The sequence below is a fragment of the Hermetia illucens genome, chromosome 2 (genome assembly GCF_905115235.1).
Source record: "Hermetia illucens chromosome 2, iHerIll2.2.curated.20191125, whole genome shotgun sequence".
In the NCBI taxonomy this organism is placed as follows: Eukaryota; Metazoa; Arthropoda; class Insecta; order Diptera; family Stratiomyidae; genus Hermetia; species Hermetia illucens.
The window spans coordinates 189,793,050-189,810,771 of record NC_051850.1 but is presented as its reverse complement, the minus strand read 5'-3'; the positions used below and the strand labels follow the sequence as shown (position 1 = coordinate 189,810,771).

At 44.7% G+C, this 17,722-nt stretch overlaps 1 protein-coding gene across 5 annotated transcripts in view; it reads right to left on the bottom strand.

Annotated features, from left to right (window-relative positions):
* Window positions 1-17,722, bottom strand: part of LOC119649404 (potassium voltage-gated channel protein Shab) — a 587,838-nt gene that overhangs the window by 117,720 nt on the left and 452,396 nt on the right. For 3 of the 5 annotated variants that reach the window (XM_038051534.1, XM_038051538.1, XM_038051535.1), the window contains 3 exons: window positions 8,782-8,993; window positions 8,477-8,719; window positions 7,853-7,876 (listed from right to left, as the gene is read on the bottom strand). In XM_038051534.1, the coding sequence (XP_037907462.1) occupies window positions 7,853-7,876; window positions 8,477-8,719; window positions 8,782-8,993 (479 nt within the window). The remainder of the gene's footprint in view (window positions 1-7,852; window positions 7,877-8,476; window positions 8,720-8,781; window positions 8,994-17,722) is intronic. The other 2 variants (XM_038051537.1, XM_038051536.1) reach the window with 2 other exon arrangements.

Below are 17,722 nucleotides of genomic sequence, written 5' to 3'. Positions count from 1 at the left end.
TGGTGAAACGAATCCACCAGCAGCTAAAAGCAGCAGAATCGCAACGGAGACACAGAAGAGAAACTATTGCAATTAACGGTGGTCCCGCGGGGAGAGTATTTTTGTCGGTCAGAGTCGGACATGCGTGTCCTAGATTCCAGATACGTATCCATGATGGATTTCCTCCAGCCAAAAAAAAAAAACAAGTCAGGAAAGCGGAAGCTTGACGCTTCAGGTATAAAAGGTTTTGTGTTTCTCTATGTAAGGAGCATAACGTAGTTCTCCATTGGCTTATAGCATTGACCCGAGATATTTAAATCGCTCAGTTCTGGGCAGGTTACCGCCATTGCCAGAACTCAGCGATTTAAATATCTGGAGGGGCAGATTACTGCCATTGAAAGAACTGAGCGATTTAAATATCTCGAGTCAATGCTATCAGCCAATGGAGAACTGCGTCATGAAATGTTTCAAGCATTAACGCCACCTGGATGAAGTAGCATTCCGCAACTGGTGTTCTTTGTGATCGACATATCAGCGCACGTCCCAAATCTAAAATTTACTGCAATGTCGTCAGTATGCCGCTCTCTATAGTTTGAGTGTTGACTATAAAGGACAATGAACGGCGTCTTTCGGTAATGGGGAGGAAGATGTTGCATTGCACTGGCGGCATGACACGTTTTGATCACGTCTGAAATGAGAATATCCACGATCGATATGAGTTTGCACCGATCGTGGAAAAACTGCGAGAGAGGCGTTTTCGATGGTGTGGTTACGTAATTTACGCTAACGAGAATTCAACAACCAGTATTGGTCAGAACATCGAAGTCAATGGTAAGCAACCAAAAAGCCGGCCAAAACAATGGTCGCATGATACACTGGATGGGGATTTGAAGGTCTCGCGATTACATCCTGATCAGGCATTTGATAAAATAAAATGACGAAACCGATCACGACGAGCCGACCCCGCTTGTGAACTGAAGGCTGAAGAAAAAGAAGAAGATGTGAGGAGCGATGAGCCTGACAGTTCCGTGTCACATAGTTAAAAATTCGATTGGCATCTATTTTTTAGAAGGTAATTTAAATAAATCATTTGATGGAAAGCCCTGTATTGAAATAGTCAACCTCATACGCTTCACACTCTGAGTTTAATATTATTAGCAAATGCCAACAATTTAACCAACATCAAATATAAATAAAAAAGGGCTAGGGAGAACTAGATTCTTCTTGAATGGAATTTTAATGTTTCACTCGAATGTCAATTATTCTCGTTAATTATGACGTCAGCATCTTATTTGTATGGCTTAGAATGCTGTTAATTAGGACGAACTTGATAAGTTTGAACTGCTATAACTTTCCCACTAATAGTTGGATTTTAATGAAACCTGGCATGTGTATGCACAAGGCTGTCCTCTATGCCGGTGCAAAATTTAGTACACTTAGGATGAACTTAAGGGGAGTTTTTTAGTCAATTTCTAAAGGTTGATAATATACTATTAGTAAATTTTTTGAGCAGATACCGGAATGGGACATCTCTCGAAGATTAGATTTCACATAAGTGTTTTACACAAAATCTGAAAAAGTGCTGCAGATAAGTAGATTCTTCATAAATGCGACTTTAATATTTCACGCGAATGTCAATTATTCCGGGTAATTATGACGTCAGCATCTGATTTGCATGGCTTTGGAAGCAGTAAATTCGCGGGAAATTGCTAAGTTTGAACTGCTATAATTTTGGCGTTGATTGCCAGATTTCCACGAAATTTAGCACGTATATAGGAAATATTATATTCTATGCTGGTGCGAAATTCTGAAGACCTAGGATGAATTTAAGGGGGGTCTTACAGTGAATTTCTAAAAGTCAGTAATATACTATTAGTAAGTTTATTTGAGCAGATACTGGAATGGGACATATTTTGAGGCCTAGATATCATCTAAGCGCACCACCCTGATTTTTTTCGGATTTTTATGTTGGGTAGTTTCCGAAAATGAGTCCTGTCTCGCTTCAAGTGCGTACATTTTGACTCCTTACTCACGCACTTTGCAATTTATGCCAAAACTAAGGTCAGTTTCGGATAGTACAAAGCGAGACCTTTCATTTGATACCCTACACAACTATATCTGGTGAAAAAAATTATTGCATCCCCCTTTTGCATGTATGGGGAGCCCCCCTTTATACTCCATCTAAATTTATGCCACACGCTGTATGCGTGGGATTTCATAGTACCCATCTGTCCACCAAATTTCGTTCGGATCGGTTTAGCCGTTTTGGAGAAAAATGCGTGTGACAGACAGACAGACAGACAGACAGACAGACAGACAGACCTGTGCGGAGTTGCCAAATCTCCCATCAGGCGCGTCCCTTCGTGCGGATAAGGGAATGCTCGGCGGATGCGTAGGAATATGCACATATACGCATTTGGAGGAGTGCGTGTATGGGCATGCTTATGCGCAGGCCGGGTAGGTGGGAAGTAAACGCCCGCCCGTGGATAAAAATTGGCTATGGGAAGGATACCCAGAAATAAAACCAAACATGGAGGAACAGAAGGAGAATAAAGTTACGGTGCAGGGCTTCGGAAACCCAGTACCGGCGGCTTTTGGGAGTGGGCAAGCAGGCTCCCGGCCGTCGATATCCCTCGACTGCAGTGCCTCGGTGGTGGATTACTTGGCTACCGTTGCATCAAATACTACAAGTAGCCTGGAGAAAGAGGCATTTAAAAGGAGTGCAACGCTCCCGAGAACGCCTGTTCAAAACCCAAGAAAAGATGGGGCACAAACTGGTCAGGTATTAGCCCATAGCGGTGCAACTACACCTGGTCGAAATATGTCGCAGGACTTAGTGGTTGATCCATTTAAGAGAAGCTCGACGATAGTGCGATCTCCTCCGAAACCAACCTTGATGAAGGAAGGAAATCTGGGAAGCATTCGGAAGGCTAATAAGTACGTAAGCGCCCAATGTGAAAACCAAGCGGAGGAGCTATGTCAGAGTCCGGAAGAATCATCGTTTGCCCTACTTGGAGGTAAAATAGTAGAGTTGTCTGAATTTATTAAGGACAAACACAACGTGCACCAGGCCATCAAAAACATGGTGCGTACCATTCGGGTACTATACAATGGTGCCAAGGAAGAAAAAAACGCCCCGAAGAAATCAAGCGTCACCCAGGCAACACAAGTGACACCCCCTCAACATCCAAAGGGCGGTAAACTTGAAAAGAGGAGTAGAGAGTGCGCGAACGATTCTTTCGGATGCTCACAGGACGCGAAAAGGCAAAAAGGCCTCTCACCGGCAAAAGGCAAGGGAAACAAAGTTACCAACATCGTGGAAACTGCGGCGCCGGCTCCAATTGACCCAAGGTAGGCAAAGCCTCAAAAAGGGACCAAGGAAGCATGGACCAAGGTTGGTGGAAGGAAAAACACGACGCAGAAAAGAAGATTACGGCCCGAATTAATCATCATCTCCAAAAAAGGGGATATGACTTACGCCGATATCCTTAGGAAGGTCAAATCCGATCCTGAGCTGATGGACCTTGGAGAAAACGTCAGCCGAATCAGACGCTCCCAGAAAGGAGACTTGATGCTGGAGCTGAAGAAGTCTCCGGGCAAAACGGTAGAAAATTTCCTCGGCAAAGTGGAGAAGTCCTTAGGAGAAGAAGCTCAAGTACGGGCCAGAAAGCAGGAGCTTGTCATAGAATGCAAGGACATTGACGAAATCACGACCAAGGAGGATATCCGTGACGCCCTAGAAAAGCAGTTCGGACCACTTGGCTTGCAAGATTCCGCAATCAGGGGACTGAGGAAGGCATACGGAGGCACGCAAACGGCAACTATAAGCTTACCAACTGAAGCAGCGTTCAAACTGCTGGCGGCTGGGAAAGTAAAAATAGGTTGGGTCGTTTGCCGACTCAGGGAGCAGGTATCCCTTAAGCGCTGCTTTAGATGCCTGGAATTCGGCCACATAGCGGCGAAATGCACCGGTGACTGTGACAGGTCAAAATGTTGCAGAAAATGTGGGGGAGAAGGCCATATGTTCAGGGAATGCAAGGCTGAGCCTGAATGCATGCTCTGCAAGGAAAAAAAGGGCGTCGACTGTCGGCACGTTGCAGGCAGCAGCAGATGCCCAGTGTTTAGGCGAGCCTTGAATGCAGTAAAAAAATGAGGTTGATACAAATCAACCTCAACCACTGGGAGGCAGCGCAAGACCTTCTCTCGCAGACCATCTATGAGAAGGGATTCGAAGCTGCCATAATCAGCGAGCCCTATCGCAACAATAAGAGCGGTGCCTGGACTGCAGATGAAACTGGTAAGGCGGCAATATGGGCGTGTGGAAATCAGGCCATTCAAGAAGTGATGGAGTTTCCAGAAGTAGGATTCGTCAGGGCAAAAATAGCTGGTATCTATATTTATAGTTGCTATGCTCCACCAAGCGCGACGATAACAGAATTCGAAGGAATGCTAGGTATGCTAGTCTCGGATGCAAGAAGTCGAAACCCCAAGATCATAGCTGGTGATTTCAACGCGTGGGCCGTGGATTGGGGCAGTCGCACTACGAATACCAGGGGCCGTATCCTGCTCGAGGCTTTCGCGGAGCTAGATTTGGTGCTTGCCAACACGGGAAACGTTTCCACTTTTTGTGGGACAGGGTCGGGCTCAATAGTCGATCTGACATATGTGAGTACCACATTGGCGAGGAGAGTGACATGGTTTGTCAGTGAGCATTATACTCACAGCGACCACCAGGCGATTTTCCTCCAGATCGAATATGGGCCATGCGTCGATACGTGTTCCCGTGAGGCTGGAAACCGGGGCTGGTCCGTGAAGGGGCTTGAGGAGGATGCATTCATAGAGATGCTATTGGGAGGCCAAAGTCCCGGTGGTGCGGCTACGGAAAAGGTAGAGCAAATGATGGGACGCATAACAAGAGCATGCGACGCTGCTATGCCGAGGCGACGAGTTCTCGCAAAAAGGCGCTCAAACTATTGGCGGAATAAAGAGATCGCGGTGCTACGGAATGCATGTTTTCGTGCTAGAAAGATCTGCCAACGAGCTAGAGCAAGACCAGACTTCGACGAGAAACGGCTAGCATATGTGAACCTTCGAGGTAGGCTTAAGCAGGCTATATGGACCAGCAAGCGAGAATGCTTCAAGCAGCTTTGCACAGAGGCAGACCAAAGCCCCTGGGGAACAGCGTACTGGATAGTTATGAAGAAGATGAGAGGGCGAACACCACAATTGACCTGTCCGCATCTTCTGCTCGATATCGTGACGGCGCTCTTCCCCCCGGATAAAGGGGAGCGCAAACAACACAAGCGAGCACTCGACGTCTACACCACACCTGCGGTAACTGAGGAGGAACTTATGCAAATTTGCCGGAGAATTGGTGATAACAAAGCACCCGGTCTGGATGCTGTTCCCAATAGAGCCCTTAAACTCGCTGTTAAGACCAGACCCGACTGGTTTATCAGCGTGTTTGAGACATGCATGATAGAAGGAATTTTCCCCGATCGGTGGAAGAGGCAAAAACTAGTTTTGCTCCCGAAGCCGAATAAACACCCAGGACACCCTTCATCATACCGACCGATTTGCCTTATCGACACGGCAGGAAAGATGCTCGAAAGGGTCATCTACAACAGACTGCTCCCTATCATCGAATACAAGGATGGACTATCGGAGCGACAATTTGGATTTCGTCAAGCCCACTCAACGATCGACGCCGTAGACGTTGTTTTGAAGCTGGCTCGAGACGCGATGTCGTCTAAAAAATGCTGTGCCGTAGTGACATTGGACATCAAAAATGCTTTCAATTCCGCAAGCTGGGAATGGATAAAAAGTTCACTGGCTAACACGGGTGTCCCTAGTTACTTGACTAAGCTCCTCAACAGTTACCTTTCGGAGAGGACACTTTGGTACGTCACGGATGAGGGATCCAAGCAGTACACCGTCACCGCAGGAGTACCACAGGGCTCAGTGTTGGGTCCTCTCCTGTGGAACGTCATGTACAATGGGGTCCTTGTCCTTCCCGTGCCAAAGGAGGCCACGATAATCGGTTTCGCAGATGATCTAGCTGTGGTTGTCGTCGCGAAAGAACCTGAAGACGTCGAAATGTACGCTAACGAAACCATTAGCGTCATAAAAGCGTGGCTGGAGATGGTTCAGCTTGACCTTGCGGAACAAAAGACGGAGGCGGTCTTGATTACCAATCGTAGGAAGAGAAATACGATTAATATTCGCGTTGGTGGTCACGTCATCACTTCGAAGCCGGTTATCAAATACCTGGGGGTGATGATTGACGCTAAGATCAATTTCAGGGGACATCCGGACTATGCCTGTGAGAAAGCGGCAAATACCAGCGTATCATTAGCGCGGATGATGCCTAACATTGGAGGTCCAAGGTATAGTCGCAGATTACTTATGGCCGGAGTGGTTCGCTCCACACTATTATACGCGGCACCAGTTTGGGAGGAAGCATTAGCGTGTGAGAGTAATCGTAGGAGAGTAAATATGACTTACCGCTTAGTGGCGCTAAGGGTGTGCAGCGCCTTCAGAACAATATCAGGCGAGGCAGCGTGTGTTATTGCGGGAATGATCCCGATAGACATTCTGGTAAGTGAGACACGCTGCCTGTACGAGACAAGGAAAATGAATCCTCTTGAAAAGGATGCAGAACGCCAAAAGGCGGCAAGGCGAGAGTCGCTGGAAAAGTGGCAGAAACGGTGGGATGACTCGCAGAGGGGTCGCTGGACCCACACTTTGATTCCCCGTATTGAAGAGTGGATCCAGCGACGACACGGTGAGATTAACTACCATCTGACGCAATTCCTGTCAGGACATGGCGGTTACAGGAAGTACCTGCACCAATTCAGGCTGGATGATTCTCCCTTGTGTCCTGAATGTGGTTGCACACCTGAGGACCCGGAGCATGTTATGTTCCACTGTCCACGATTTCTCTCAGAAAGCAGGAGTCTGGAAGACTCCCTGAAAACCACTCTAAGCCCGCAGAACATCGTCGGGGAAATGTTGAAATCGGAGGAAAACTGGTGTGCGGTGAACACCGCCATCAAACGAATACAAGAAGAACTGGCAAGAGCGGAGCGCGAAAGGAGGACGCGAAGAACGGAAGGCATGGTCGCGTAAAGCACAGTCCACCCCGCGAAGTAATGCTTTGCGGCGGTCCCGCGGGGAAGGAAAAAGGAGAAAGTGGGGGTGGTTTTAGTGGGTGAGAATCCCACACGCTGCTGCAACCTGGCGCGGCAGTGTCTTTCTAAGATTTCCACCTCCATCCATAAAAAAAAAAAAAAAAAAAAAGACAGACAGACAGACATTGAATCGATTTTAATAAGGTTTTGTTTTACACAAAACCTTAAAAAGACGCTAACCAAGGTGGATGGAAATGATACATCTTGGAGACTAAATCCACTATAATAAAGGCTTAGGAAACTCATCAAATTATGCTCTCAGATTTTCATACAGTCCTTCGTCCTATTAAAATCCTTAGCAAAAAGGAATTCTGTCACTTGGTGCAGAGATAATAATTATGAAAGAAAAGATACATTTGCGCTAGTAGCGGTGCAGAAAGCAGGAAATATAAATGCAGATTTAAGCTTAAAATGTTTATTGTTGTAACATGGGCAAATGAAATTTAGCACACGAAAATGCTAGCGTGAGAAAGCAATGGTGTGACAAAATAGTGGGTACTAAGTATCTAATTTTCGTAACGTTAGAAACGAGCTTTTCTTGGTTACCGACAAAGCAATGAATTTTGTCACACCTTCTGCTTCTACTGATGTGCATATACCACCTTGTTCTGAATGGAAAATGTGGCGAAATAAAACTGACAAAATACTTGTGACAATTGAAAAAAAGATGAAATCGAAATCACCTCTTCACTCCTTGCCTGTAAGTACTAAAACAGTTAAGAAAGATATAAATACAAGATACACATATAAAATATCATTCATAGTTTGGGGATGGTGGGAGATTTTTGGCTGGGGATAATTCAGGACTTGTTTATGGACAATTCCAACTAAACATCCAAAGAACATCGAAACCATAGAAACGAGGAAATAAATCGAGCATGTGTTCTAAAAAGTACACCCTGAAATCACTCTACCAATTGCAAATGCTAATTTCGATCTACCAATCAGAACTTTTTACAGAGTCAGTGAACCAAACTAAAGATTGATCGAAAAGTAAACAGAACATCAGTTTTCAACATGAACGCTTCCATATGTATCTTTGTATCTACATTTCATATTTATACTCGTAAAATAGAAACACAAAATTTTGATATACAACATCAAAGGCTACATTGAAACATTTTGAGACACATTAGCTGGTTGTCGATAGCTCAAACGAAATATTTATACAGAAAATGATAAAAGTAGGAACAGAACGTTTTGGTGTTAGGTTTAAGATACAGATACTTTCTTTAAATCGAAACTTTTTAGTTAATTCAGAGAATTAGCTTTAGAGATTGATTGTTTGCTGTAAGATGGGTACTTACCGCTGGCGTGACCATCATCTGGTTGGGCAACTGTGAGGGAGTATCGTCGCCTGTTAGGGGTAAGTTTTCATCAAAATCAACGTCTCGGTAAGCGTCCATTAACATCAGCGCCTGGTGGTTGTGATGTTGCAGTTGCTGTTGTTGCATCTGTTGAAGTTGTTGCTGTTGTTGTTGATAGTGTTTGTGTTGCATTTCAGGACTATAAGGTGGTACGGCTTCCTGGTCAGGTACTGCGATTTGTTGCTGGAATTGGAAGATTGAAAGGTTGTAATGGGATGATATTCGCGGGTGTAGGAGATACAAACCTGCGAAACACTGTCTGTTCGGTGCGCGGCTACGTGGTCGAAATTCTTATAGCATCCAGTCCCCGTATTGGATGGATTTCGTCCAGTTGTGGATTCACCTTCTGTACTATTCCCGTCAGCCTGTGAGAGGTTATGTCCTGTGGGTAATCCGCGTATCGCTTGAGTCAATCGTTTCCAATTTAAAAGCGACTTATCGCGTGTTTTACGCTCATCTACATTTTTTTTTTGTTTTTTTTTTTGTTATATGTGTGAATATTAGTTAAAAATTTTCATTATTTTTTTTTTCAAAGTAAGGATGCGTGTTCCATATTATTTTCGTTAATATTTTTATAAGCATTTGTTTTCCGATTTTTGCCGATTTGTAGATGTGACGATTTTACATTTTTTTTTCAGAGAGGATTCGAATTTTCCGATGCATTTTGAATTTGATTTGGTTTGAAATCCAATTTTAATTTGTATTTGGATTTGTTTTTCGATGAAATCGAAAAGAAGAAAAAAAAAAAAAAGAGAAAACATTTCAATTAGTTTGGTTTGAGAATTGCATTCAATTTTGTTTCAATTGCAAGCGTTACACGACATAAAATGCTCACACTTAACACAGTCGATGTGGAGACGAGCGTAGTTTGGTTTGTATCTACAGGGATGTAAATTTATGTCGACGGGATGTCCCTTTTCCTGAAGGTATTTGATTGATTATTTGGGATGAGGTGCCAAAAAGAACAGTTCGGCTTTTTTTTGGGAAGGGTCAAAGCTAGGACAATGCATGGATCCGTTCATAATGGGGGAGGGTGCCTAAGTATAGCCAACTGAATTATTGACTGTTTGAATGGGGAAGTATCCGTTGATGGTTTTGTACGTACACTAAGTATGGACATATATCAGAATGTAGCTTATGTGTGGCCAACTGATGACAAACGACTGAGGTACAATTTAAAACGCGGCGTGAAGGAAGGATCACTGTCAGCACGCTTACCGGGCAGGACGGTCAACTGAAACTGCTCTGTATCAGCTGACAGAGGTACTACGGGACGCCATAGAAACAAAAGAAATTGCACTGTGCGCGTTTTTGGATATCTAAAGAGCATTCGACAACACATCGCACACAGAGATACAAGATGCCCTGAGTCGCAAAGGAGTGGAAAACACCCTGGCACTCTGGATGGGCAAAATGCTAGAAAGCAGACAAACAGAGGCACCGACAGGTACAAATTCTGTTATCATGAGCACCACTCAAGGCTGTCCACAGGGTGGAGTACTATCGCCGCTGATGTGGAGTATGGTAGTGGATCAACTCCTGGACGTGTTAACAAGTACTAGAATACAGGTCCAGGGTTACGCGGACGACATTGTTTTAATCTGTAGGGGCAAATATGAAGATACCCTATGTGATAGAATCCAAACTGGACTAAGGGTTACTAGTACCTGGTGCAGGAAGGTGGGACTGCGGATTAACCCAACCAAAACCACCATAGTACCATTCACTAGGAGGCGTAAGCTGGATCACCTGAATGCCATGACATTACATGATATGGAGGTGAAACGAGAAACAGAGGTCAAATATTTGGGAATCACGCTAGACCAAAAATTACTCTGGAAGACACATGTCGGAAACACTTGTCGGAAAGCCACGAGGGCTCTGATGACTTGCAGATCCATAGCAGGAAAAAAATGGGGTTGCAGCCCGAAGATACTACTTTGGATATATACTGCAATAGTAAGGCCAACGATTACCTATGGAGCGGTAATCTGGGCAGAAAGAACCCAACTCAGCATACAAGCCAGGCAATTACATAAGCTCCAAAAGCTGGCTTGCGTGTGTATCAGTGGGGCAATGAGGACATGCCCAACGACATCCCTGGAGGTCCTTCTGGGATTAACCCCTCTCCATCTGCACATACAGATGCAGGCAAGGAGATCAATATTCAGGATGGCCGGTAGTATGAGTGAGGCGGGGAGCTGCCTAAATCGAAGGAAGATTGATATCCTTTCTAGGCGGTATCCCGAATTACTGATACCAAGGGATAACATGACAACGAGGTTTCACTTCGATAAGAAGTTTGAAAAACGTTGGAGTAACAAGGCAAACTGGGAGAGCGTGGCTGCGAGATACGGCTTAAACCAGCAACTGATTACTTGGTACATTGACGGATCCCTCACAGCAGAGGGAGCGGGTGCCGGTGTCATTGGTCCAAGGAAAATGTACTTTGAGCCAATGGGCAGGTACACTAGCATATTCCAGGCGGAAATATACGCCATAGACAAATGTGCCTCCTTTAATCTGCAAAGGAACTACAGGGGGCAGAACATAGCTATTCTCACCGATAGCCAAGCAGCGATCAAGGCATTTAGGTCCAACCAGGTGAACTCTAAACTGGTATGGGAATGCCTTGAGAGACTGAATACACTCGGCTTGTCCAACAAGGTCTGGATACTTTGGGTTCCAGGCCATGCTGGGTTGGAAGGAAACGAGGCAGCGGACGAACTAGCCAAGAAGGGAGCAGGGACGCCTTTACACGGGCCAGAACCCTTCTATGGAATTGGAAACGGTTTCATGGCTATGAATCTAAGAAATGAAGAGGAACGGTTGAGGAAACTATACTGGGTGGGCCTACCAGGGATGGAGCAGTCCAGGGTGCTTAGTGGGGGATACGAACCCATGCGCACAAAGGTTTGCGTAAACCTCACCAAAATGAATCTCCGAATCATAGTGGGAATTCTCACTGGTCAATGTCGGCTGAACTATCACCTAGGGAAGCTAGGGATATCTATGGACACTGCCTGCAGGTTTTGTGAGGAGGAGGACGAAACCTCTATGCACGACCTGGAACAGTGTCCGGCATTTGTGCAAAGTAGGCCGATACATCTGGGAGAACACTTAATACCAGATGCAAATCTGAAACTTCTGGAAGTGGGGAACATTCTAAAGTTCCTAACGGTTACAGGCCTGCTTGAGATACTATGATCAACAGGTACACTATAACCAGTAAAAGGGGCACAATAGTTCTTTAAGGATGCGGTGCGACTTTCCCTTAACAGAATAATAATAATAATGAAGGAAGGATACAAAAAGCAGGGAATCGAAAAGAAGTACAGGAAGAGTCAGGACCATTTTTTGCATCAAGGCTCTTTTGTTTCGGTGTCTTTTAATGACAAAATGGAATTGCGATAGTCAAAAGACCATCCTGAGTGGCCGGAGACGACCACAAGGGGAAAGCTAATCAAAAAAAAAAAATTTTGAAGCCCCATCGAAGTGCTCCGTCGACATGTGGTTGCACTTCTCTACCCTAGGTAGGCGCGGGAATGTGCTTCGATCCCTCACGTGTCATTTTTACAAAATTTCACGTGTCCCTTCCGGTGTGTGGGTTTGCACCGGATCCTGCAAAATACTCAACCATGGGTAGACGCGTGCGCGGATTGGCCAGGCGGGGCTCTGTTTTTGGCAGCCCTTCGGCTCGCTGGCGACTGTCAAGGGCGGAATCCATTCGGACTACTTGGCAATCGTGGACCTTAGATGGCGAAGGTTAACCACCTGTGGTAAGTCAAGGAGGATCTGGCCCACTTATAACATAGCCCGGCACCGCAACTTCTGTGCCAGAGGGGTGCGAATGCATACAAGATTATGATGGTCTGGACCTGGTTCTGGCCCATAGGGGACTATACCGCACAATTCGCTTTGCCGAAGTTGCGGAGAAGTGGGGGAAGCCCTCACGCATTTCCTCTGCCTTGGCCCAGCTCTAGCTAGAGTCAGGGTACGGACACTGATTAAACCATTTTTTTGGGGACTTCAAAGAGATTTCTAGCGACAGGATGAGAGAGCTGCTTTTCTTCATTAATGCTACCGGCTGGCTCCCTGCTCTCATAGCAACAGTCACTATGTTTGGAGTTTTTGGCATCAAAACGGCGCATCACAGCGCTAATTGGGCTCTTCGGAGCTAAGAATGTTAGTTATTTCTTGAACGGCAAGGTAATGTCTCGCAACCGCGTGCTGAGGATGAAAAGGACTTTACATGATGTTCTTCTAGTTTTATTATCAACGTTTATTTTATGGCTTCGATTTCATTATATTCAATTTGAAATAAATCTGAAGGAACTTGCATTTAGGTAGAATTCTTTGGCGTTTATGACAGTACGAATAGTATCGTCTTCAAATTGTAAGCTACTTAAAAATTCATCATCTACTTTAAAATCCTTGGAGTACCATCCCCTTTCATTGACATAAGAGGAAATTAGAATTTGTTTATTTTATAACCCTCATTCTTCGTTGGTGGTGGTGGTCAAAGTAGAGTAGCATAGGTCCCAGGGCGAAACGTGGATTGGTATCCACAATGGAGCATAAAACCTGGGAAACGCCTGCTGAACCAACGCCAACAGCTCTACTACCAAACCCTATCTTCACCTCCACGTGGTGACCGCTGGGAGCTCTTTCTAAACGAAATGCTCTAGAGGGAGAAGGATTAAGGTCTCCCGCGCTTAAAAATGGGACAAATTGTAGCAACCGGTCCTCCAGATTGGGGGTTGAGTAGGGCTGACAACCCTACACGGAAAACCGAAGCACCGAAGCCACAGAAGGAGCCTCGGACAGGACGGACTTTGCAATGGCGAACCCGACAACGACAACGGATTAACGAATTACGCATTTTCTCATGGAGCGTGCGCTCAAAGTTTCGAATTTGCACAGAAGCGACAACTTTGACCTATTATAACTTTGTCAGCAATGGTGCGATTTCCACCGAACTTGCTAGGATCATGCTCTATGTTATAGTTTACAGTTCGTGGTTCAAGGATGAACTTAAGGGGGGTTTTGCAATCAATTACTGAAAATTGAGGTAATATGCTATTATTAACTTTGTTTGAACAGATATCGGTATGAAGAGCATTGCGGAGCCTCGGCATCATATAATGGCAGACTCTTGTTTTTCAGATTTTTTCGTTGGTTAGCTTCTGAGAATGGGACCGTGAAAGAAATCCCTTCTCACATTCCCAACAAATGTCAAAACTAAGATCAGCTTCGGAAAGTGCTAACCGAGACCTTTTATTTGAGTCCTCCCCCCCCCCCCGCACATGATTATATTTCATACAAAAAAGTACACACTCCCCTTTTGCATGTGTGGAGACTCCCCTTAAATCCGACGTAGAATAATGTAATACACTGTATGCGTGAAGGTTCACAGTTCCCTCCTTTCCACCAAATTTGGTGTCAAACGCTATAACAGACAGACCGACGGACGGACAGATAGTAAACCGATTTTAATAAGGTTTTGTTTTACACCCACGCATCGGAAAGTAGACGAGAATTTTTGTGAAAACGATACGTGAGAGATCGAAGCGCTCAAAGGACCCTCCCCACATTCCCGAGTTTGGCTAGCACAGAGGTATGCAAACACGTGTTGACGGAGCACTTTGACAGAGCTTCAATATTTGTGGGCGTGATGAAATTGGTACACAATACTTTGGGTGCTTATAGCGAGTCTTGAGGAACACACTCGCCAAATTTATATTAAAGAAATCGCACAGTTGAACAGTGTGGGGAACTGACATAATTGAGCAATCCTGTGGCTTGGATTCTTCTTTTTCTTCAGCCTTTGTCCCGTTTACAAGCGGGGTCGGTTCAAATCCTGTGGCTTGATTATACCAGGTTAATATATTTACCCAGCCACTCCGTATTATGGAGAAATGCAGAGGCAGCCACATCTTCTTCTTTTTCTTCAGCCTTTGTCCCGTTCACAAGCGGGGTCGGCTCGTCGTGATCGGTTTCGCCATTTGGCTCTATCGAATGCCTGATCTGGGTGCAATCTCGAGGCTTTCAAATCCCCATCCAGCGTATCAAGCCACCGTTGCTTAGGTCGGCCTTTTGGTCGTTTACCATCGACTTCGATGTTCAGACCAATCTTGGCAAGTGAATTCTCGTTTGCACGAATTGCGTGATCATACCATCGAAGACGCCTCTCTCGCAACTTTTCCACGATCGGTGCAACCCCATAACGATCGCGGATATCCTCATTTCGGATGTGATCTAAACGTGTGACGCCACTAGTCCAACGTAGCATCTTCGTCTCCATTACCGCAAGACGCCGTTCATTGTCTTTTATGGTCGGCCAACACTCAGAACCATAGAGAGCGACTGGACGGACGACATTGCAGTAAATTTTAGATTTGAGACGTTCGTTGATACGTCGATCACAAAGGACACCAGTTGTGGAACGCCACTTCATCAATATTCCACCGAGGACAACAAAAAACATTCTGTCTACAAAGAAATGTTTTCTTGAATCAACGGAGTCCGCATATATAACTTGCTTGAATTACGTCGAAAGAAGCGATAAACTCACTCTTGACAGGTACACATCAGCATACTCAGTGTGGAAATGGTTTCCTTTCAGGTAACCCCCCTTTTTTTTGGACTGGGCCGAAAATGAAAGAATACAAAGTAAGAGTACGTAATACAAGCAAGTTTGAGATATCATCACGGTTACTGAGGAGTAACTTGCGGAAATTTGCCAGAGTATCGGTGGCCCTTATTTTTGCTGGTTTATAAGCGTAGGTGAGACATGAATGGTGGAAGGATATTTCTTCTTCAGCGGAAGAGGCGGAGTATATTTTTGCTTCCGAAGTCCAATATGAAAACAGGGCCCTGTCAATACATCAATCTAATTGACAGACACGATATGGAAGATGTTAATCAAGACTTTCGCGATGGAATGGCCCTAATGTGTATCCTGGAACGAAAAAGTCGCAAAATAGCGAAGAGCGGTCAAACAAAAAGTATTGAAAATGATGGGGTAATTGTCAAAGGGTCGTTGGGTAGTCAGCGATGACAGGCTGAAGTTAACTACCGCCTGACGCAGTTATTGACAAGAAAACTTGTTCTGGTTCAGGCAGGATGATTGTCGCTTTGGGTCTGAATATGATGACCTACCTGAAGGCCCAGGCAGGTGATGCTCCACTGTTTGCGTTTTCAGTAGTGATGAGGATTCAGGCGAAGCTTCACAAGGCGGAACGTAGAAGAAATTCACGAAAAGGAGAGATGGTGGGGTGTAATGATATGAGTGGAAATAGGGGGATCAGGTCGATCATCCTGAGTGGCCGACAACGACCGCGGAATTTCTACAAGGGACATCCTCAAAATGAATAACTGGCCTGAGGATGTCGAGGAAGGGTGGGAACCTCAGAGGCCGCGCCTCATACAAGATCTGAGGCGGAAAAGACAATAATTAGGACGGTGATCCGTCGTGGATCTTCCCCTCCTTGATCGCGGCACTCGGGTCCGGAGACTTACGGCTCCTCGCGCGCTGTCGAGCCGTTTTTTTTCTTCTACTTTCCAATTTTAGTTCGCGTTCTGTTTATCATTCGATAGGCCGTCGCGAGATCCTTATTAATGTCTAGTTTAGAATCCGGTGTGGACCCAAGCATCGGAATAGACACGTTGTTTTTTGTGGTAGTGAAGCGTGAGGGATCAAAGCGCTCAAAGGACCTCCCCCACATTCCCGAGCCTGGCTAGCACAGAGGCGTGAAAGAACGTGTCGACCGAGCACTTTGATGGAGCTTCAATCTTTGTGGGTGGACCTTCACGGTCAATTTAGCCAATTTGTTTAGATTTTTGGGATAGCTCTGCTCTCTAGGTCGTTATCGGCCACTCAGGATGATCGACCTGATCTCCTATTTCCACGCCTATCATTACAGGGGGTTTTATTTTATTGGGTATGAATCTTAGATACTGTTGCAACTTTGACTCATAAGGAAGAAAGACAACAAAGCAGGATGCATTGCAAGTGTCCTTTAGGTACTTCGCTCCATGGAAATATCGAGTTAATGAAAAGGAGTCGAACTTTCAATTGCTTTTTGCCTCACCCCCCAAATATTCAATCAAATTACATTCATGCCGAAATTGTGCTGTTTTGGAAGGGAGAAAGTCATATACAAGGAAATAATTCGGAGTCCACTGGAAGACTCCTTCATTCGTACGGAGTTCGTATCTCTTCTCAGATGATACAATCGATACTCAGTTGTATCTACAAATACGGCAAATCACCATGACACGACATTTACTTCTGTATGTACGTAGGCGTAAAAGTGCTACCTTATTCGCAATATATTCGGATGTTTTACAAGAATAAGAAGTGTTAATAGATTATTATACTTTAATCATCTTTGTCTGTGAATACTTTCCAAAGTTTATCGAAATTTTAGTAACGTGTATATGCTGTGGCGTGACGCGGATAGTGTGGGTGGCACTTCTAATTTTGCTTTGTAATATATTCCGGAGCCAAATGATTAGTCACATGGACACAAACAAGGATCATGCTACAGATATTTTAGCAATTTCTTTCCAATTTATGCAGTCTTTCGCCAGAAAGGCTCCCGACTCGACAGGGTACAGAATATCCTTTATTTGCAACTCATCATTCTGTTCCGGACTATAATTCGTGTAGTGCGGGAAAGTAGTAGTGTTTTGAGTTAATGTTAAAAATGAAACACATTTCATCAGATACAATTAATCATGATCATTCTATATAAATCTGTTTTTTGTTTGTCTCTCGGTCATGCTGTAGCGAATGGTTTAGTGAGAAGGAAGTAGAGCTAAGTAATATGGATGAATGGTAATCATGAAGAAATGCAAAAATAGCAGAAGAGATGTAATATTCAATTGGCGGAAACTAGCACAGATTTGCACGAATTTCGAAAAGGGCGAAATGTATCTTGAATTTGATAGTGGTGGTGTGTACAGATCGATTTGTTTAGAGTTTAATAGATCGGTATCGAAGGTATCGAAGGATCTAGCCGCGCATTCTACACACCTACATATACCGCAAAACATTGAGCACGTTACAAATTTGAGAAGCAACAAAACATGGGAAAAATGAATAGATCGCAAAAAAACGAGCAACTGAAATTGGTGATAAATTATGATATGCAAATGCTGTGCAATGGAGCTTTGTGATTT